This window comes from Macaca fascicularis, chromosome 16, assembly GCF_037993035.2.
Source record: "Macaca fascicularis isolate 582-1 chromosome 16, T2T-MFA8v1.1".
Taxonomy (NCBI): domain Eukaryota; kingdom Metazoa; phylum Chordata; class Mammalia; order Primates; family Cercopithecidae; genus Macaca; species Macaca fascicularis.
Genome location: NC_088390.1, coordinates 58587916 through 58593915, shown reverse-complemented (window position 1 = coordinate 58593915; position 6000 = coordinate 58587916). Strand labels below are relative to the sequence as shown.

General features: G+C 44.5%; 1 protein-coding gene across 11 annotated transcripts in view; it reads right to left on the bottom strand.

Moving 5' to 3' along the window:
- Positions 1-294: 294 nt before the first annotated feature.
- The window catches only part of SKAP1 (src kinase associated phosphoprotein 1), a 329438-nt gene continuing 323732 nt past the window's right edge, over positions 295-6000 (bottom strand). For 9 of the 11 annotated variants that reach the window (XM_045374939.3, XM_074019392.1, XM_074019395.1 and 6 more), the window contains 2 exons: positions 4744-4852; positions 295-664 (listed from right to left, as the gene is read on the bottom strand). In XM_045374939.3, coding sequence (XP_045230874.1) covers positions 4751-4852 — 102 coding nt within the window. In that variant the 3' untranslated portion in view covers positions 295-664; positions 4744-4750. The remainder of the gene's footprint in view (positions 665-4743; positions 4853-6000) is intronic. The other 2 variants (XM_015438210.4, XM_045374938.3) reach the window with 1 other exon arrangement.

Here is a 6000-nt window from a genome sequence, read left to right as displayed (position 1 = left end):
TGAACTCAGGAGGTGGAGGTTGCAGTGAGCCAAGATCATGCCACTGTACTCCAGCCTAGACAACAGAGCAAGACTCTGTCTCAAAAAAAAAAAAAGAAAAGAAAAAGACAAAAAATAAATAACGGACATGGATTCCAGAGAAGATTCTACTCTGAAAGACAATTCCAAGTCTCCTTTTTTCTCTGGGCTTTTGTTTTCTCTCATGCTGTCCCCACTTTGTTGGGAGTTGGTGAAAATGCCCAGAGCTGACATATTGATATCATTTTACAAAAAGGAGCTCAACATCATCACACATGACAAGGAAACACATCTCAGGTTTATTTGTGCTTTTCAAACCAGCCAGAACAACCAGCAATGTCCTCCTCCCAAGGTTTCCTTCTCTCTCACCTTTGTGAAAAGCTTGTGGAAAAGGCAGATGTGGATGTGTGGACACATTTAGAGATGGGGATGAGCTATGACTAGGCTGGTTTAGTAACAGGTTTGATGAATGTACCTCTTCCCACTTGTCTTTCTGGTAGCTTACAGTCACTCTGAGGTGTCAGAGACTTGGGTCTCTTCAGCAAAGGGAGGAGTCCAAGGCGTTGGTGAGGTGGCAGAAATAGGGAGTGGGAACTTTTGATGATCAGTTTCCTCATAAAGGCAGTAGAGGGGAAGAATATATTTCCTAAAGGAGAAAAAATACATAAATTTGCTTTTGTGATTCAAAATATAGACATATTAAAGGGCACAGAGCATAATGTTTTCCCCACTACCCTGTCTCACAGTTTCTCTGTCCTTGGAGGCAACCATGTTATCATTTTGTGTCTCCTTCCAGAAATATCCCATACAAATATAAACAAATAGGTATATATAATCTCCAGTCCCTTTTTATACAAATGGGGCACATTTGGCTCCCATTCTTTGCTGCTTTATTTTATTTTTTATTTTTTTTTGAGACGGAGTCTCGCTCTGTCACCCAGGCTGGAGTGCAGTGGCCGGATCTCAGCTCACTGCAAGCTCCGCCTCCCGGGTTCATGCCATTCTCCTGCCTCAGCCTCCCGAGTAGCTGGGACTACAGGCGCCTGCCACCTCGCCCGGCTAAGTTTTTGTATTTTTAGTAGAGACGGGGTTTCACTGTTACCCAGGATGGTCTCGATCTCCTGACCTCGTGATCCGCCCGTCTCAGCCTCCCAAAGTGCTGGGATTACAGGCTTGAGCCACCGCGCCCGGCTGCTGCTTTATTTTTTTAAACTTACCAACATATCTCAGAATGTATTCCATACAGTTTCCCTTTCTTTTTTACTGTTGCATAATATTCAGTTCTGTGAATGTACTATAGTTATTTGACTAGTTCTCTATTAAACATTTAGGTCATTTCCAAGTGTTTGCTATTATAATGAACCTTATATGCCTATCATTTTGCATGTGTGCAAGTATAGCTGTAGGATAATTTCTTTTTTTTTCTTTTTTTACCCAAACAAAAAATGGCCAATAGGATAAAGTCGGTTTTTTGTTTGTTTTTTGTGTTTTTTTTTGAGACAGAATCTTGCTCTGTTGCCCATGCTGGAGTGCAGTGGCATGATCTCGGCTCACTGCAACCTCCGCCTCCCGAGTTCAAGCAATTCTCCTGCCTCAGACTCCTGAGTAGCTAAGATTACAGCACCCGCCACCATGCCTGGCTAATTTTTGTATTTCTAGTAGAGATGAGGTTTCACCATGTTAGTCAGGCTGGTCTTGAACTTCTGACCTCGTGATCCACTCCCCTTGGCCTCCCAAAGTGCTAGGATTACAGGCGTGAGCCACTGCACCTGGCCGGATAAATTCTTAGAAGTAGATTTGTTGGGCCAAAGACAGTGAAGAGATAAACAAATAAATGACAGAGTGAAAAAGGGTGAATTTGTTTTTTATTTTATTTATTTTATTTTATTTTATTTTTTTTTTTTGAGACGGAGTCTCGCTCTATCCCCAGGCTGGAGTGCAGTGGCCACATCTCAGCTCACTGCAAGCTCCGCCTCCCGGGTCTACGCCATTCTCCTGCCTCAGCCTCCCGAGTAGCTGGGACTACAGGCGCCCGCCACCTCACCCGGCTAGTTTTTTGTATTTTTTAGTAGAGACGGGGTTTCACCGTATTAGCCAGGCTGGTCTCGATCTCCTGACCTTGTGATCCGCCCGTCTCGGCCTCCCAAAGTGCTGGGATTACAGGCTTGAGCCACCGCGCCCGGCCGTTTTTTATTTTTATTTATTTTTTTGAGATGGAGTCTCTCTGTCACCCAGGCTAGAGTACAATGGCGCGATTTTGGCTCACTGCAACCTCCGCTTCCCAAGTTCAAGTGATTCTCCTGCCTCAGCTTCCTAAGTACTGGGATTACAGGTGCCCGCCACCATGCGTGACTAATTTTTGTATTTTTAGTAGAGATGGGGTTTCACCATGTTGGTGAGGCTGGTCTCGAACTCCTGACCTCAAGTGATTCACCTGCCTCGGCCTCGAAAGTGCTGGGATTATAGGCGTAAGCCACCGTGCCTGGCTGGCTGGATTTGTTTAGATTTGACAGAAAAATTCCAACTCTCTACACTTGTGGCCATGAAACAGTCTTCGTCAGGAAAATCATAAAGTCAAACCTTGAGTGACAGGCCTGAGCTGTTGTTGTATGGTTGTACAAGGGCATTGGAGAATAAGATCTATCCTTTATGTATTTTCCTAAATGAATTCACTCAGCTGCTGCTGCACACTAGAGTGGGCTCTGGTCTGGACTCCAAGGACTGTTTGTATCACTGTCACACAGATGCCATTCTTTACCCCCAGCAATGATGATTGCTCCTATTTCAGGCCAGAAGATGGAGCTGGTGACAACATGCTGGTCTTGGGGGCCCTCCATCAGCATCTTAATTCTAACCGAAACCCGCTCTGCACCAAAGTGGCTCTCACTATTACTCCACCCAAACCAAGCACCCACCCCAACTATTTTGAAACACAATGTGGTTCTTGCTAATAAAACACAAACCTATTCTTTTTCTTTTTTTGAGACAGGGTCTTGCTCTTTCACCCAGGCTGGAGTACAGTGGTGCAGTCATGGCTAAGTGTAACCTCAAACCTCCTGGGCTCAAGCATTCCTCCCACCTTAGGCTCCCAAGTAGCTGGGCCTACAGACGTGCACCAGCACACTTGGCTAATTTAAAAAAAAATTTTTTTTTGTAGAAATGGGGTTTCACTATGTTGCCCAGGCTGGTCTCAAACTCCTGATCTCAAGTGATCCTCCTGCCTTGACCTCCCAAAGTGTTGGGATTACAGGTGTGAGCCACGGTGCCTGGCCCTGCAAATCACATTCTCTATTACTTAAAAGTTAATTTGATTACGTTCCGTAGGAATCCTCGTATTGGATTCCTAATCTTGGTCAGTCATATTGCAATATGTGGGCATTTTGGGGAAATGGTGCCCTGGGTTTGAGAGCTGGGGATAAACCTAGATCCATCCCTGTGGCAAAAATTCCCAGTTTTATCCCAATATCCATTCTTCCCTTTGTATTTAATCATGAATCTCTCAATTCTAAGCTGGACACAGGGCTATAAGCTTTCTTTACAGCTTGCTGTGTCCATATATTCCAACTTCTGGCCCATGGAATGTGAAAGGAGGTATGTGCGCAACGTCTGTGAAGTGCCCTTAAAGGAAGAGAGTATGCTTTTCTCTCTCTCTCTTTTTTTTTTCTTTCTCAAGACGGAGTCTTGCTCTGTCACCCAGGCTGGAGTGCAATGGCCTGATCTCGATTCACTGCAACCTCTGCCTCCTGGGTTCAAGTGATTCTCCTGCCTCAGCCTCCTGAGTAGCTGGGAATACAGGCGCGTGCCACCACGCCTGGCTAATTTTTTGTGTTTTTAATAGAGACGGGGTTTCACCATGTTGGCCAGGCTGGTCTTGAACTTCTGACCTCGTGATCCGCCCGCCTTGGCCTCCCAAAGTACTGGGATTACAGGCGTGAGCCCCCGTGCCTGGCCTGACCTTCTCCTTTTATCTTTCCTGATGTGCTGTGTAGGATGCAGACAGGATGGCTGGAACTGGAGCATCTGTCTTGGCCATGAGGTAACCTTGGGAATGTTGGGCACACAGAGAAGAACAAAAAGAAAATGTACCTGGGACTGGATACCTTGGACCACTTACCTCTAGATTTTTACAGAAGAGAAAAATACATTTCTGTATTAATTTGTTTGTTTGTTTGTTTGTTTGTTTTGAGATGGAATCTTACTTTGTTGCCCAGGCTGGAGTCCGGTGGTGCGATCTCAGGTCACTGCAACCTCCGCTTCCAGGGTTCAAGTGATTCTCCTGCCTTAGCCTCCCCAGTAGCTGGGATTACAGGTGCCCGCCACCCCACTTGACTAATTTTTTTTGTATATTTAGTAGAGATGGGGTTTCACTATGTTGGTAAAGCTGGTCTTGAACTCCTGACCTCAGGTGATCTGCCCACCTTGGCCTCCCAAAGTGCTGGGATTACAGGTGTGAGCCACCGTGCCTGGCCTTCCGTATTAAGTCACTTTTAGTTTAGATTTTAAGTTGCTTTTAGTTGAACCTTATCCTAAGTGACACTGTCCACAAATTTAAGAAAAAAACAATTCCAGAGGCATTTTCTTTCCATCAGTGGTAAATCACAAGCATTAGTATGAGAAATGAAGAAAAGCTACTTCACTGGCAACTCTTATCTTTCAGAGAAACAAAGTAGTGGCCAACAAGTTCCACTCAACTATTAGGCAGTTCATTGGCAATGGATCTGATACCTGGGTTTCATCTTTCTTCCACTTCAAAGGCAGTGGTGAGATACTCCTTCGGAACAATCCCAATGAGGCTGTTCAGTTCTCCCACCCACCAGCCATACATGTTATACTCCTGAAAAGTGAAAAGAGGACGCGTCAGTTAGAATTTGTTCATGCTTCTGCTCGTTTATTCTAGTGATTGCATGGGAGATTCTGTTTGGTGGTTTCATTGTTGCCATTATTACTGTGAACTGTTAACTTCCCTGATGGGATTATTAAATTTAAAAAAGTCATCTAGAGGAAGAGAGCAAGCACTTTCATTTTGCCATCTTCCTGTCTACATTGTAAAGTTAGCACATTTGATGCCCTTGCTGAACCTAAAGAGCATTTTTTTTTAAACCAAGCCGAATGGTAGGTTAGGCACACGTTAAATTGCCAGAACACTAAAGATATTCAAGGGGTCAAGTCATAGTTCAAATCAATAATATTTATCAAGCATCTTCTATGTGCAAAGTGCTGTTTGAGTTCCCATGAGGTATATAATGATGAATCAGAAGATTGCTTCCTCCTTGGGAGCTTACAGCAGAGTAATGGGCTTTGGAGTCAGACAGACTGAGATCTAATCCTCACTTGGTCATTTAGTAGTCACATGACCTTAGGTTCTCCTAGCTTTAGCTTCTTTGTCTGTGAGAGTAGGGATAATATCTCCCTTCTATCTTGTGGGGATGTAAATTGCATCACTGAAGTAAAAACAACTGAACGTGTTTGATACATAGTAGGTGCCCTAAACATTAGATTCCTTCCCTCACACAGGTGAGAGGTGACAGGCACATTAATAATGACAGGCTAGTCAGAGAGAGGAGCAAACAAGAAAGAGGATGAGAAGGTTTAAAAGAGAGTTTAAGGAGTTATCACAGGGTGAGGATGCAGCTCCTCGAATACAGAAAAGCTTCTCAAAAGCACAACAGATGTTGAAGAGTAAAGGGCTATTTTTTTTTTTTTTTTTTTGAGATGGACTCTCGCACTGTTGCCCAGGCTGGAGTACAGTGGCAAGATCTCAGCTCACTGCAACCTCCTGCTCCCAGGTTTAAGCAATTCTCCTGTCTCAACCTCCTGAGTAGCTGGGATTACAGGTGCATGCCACCACACCTGGCTAATTTTTTTTTTTTTTTTAAAGACAGAGTCTTGCTCTGTCTTCCAGGCTGGAGTGCAGTGGTGCAATCTTGGTTCACTGCAACCTCCACCTCCCAGGTTCAAGCGATTCTCCTGCCTCAGCCTCCC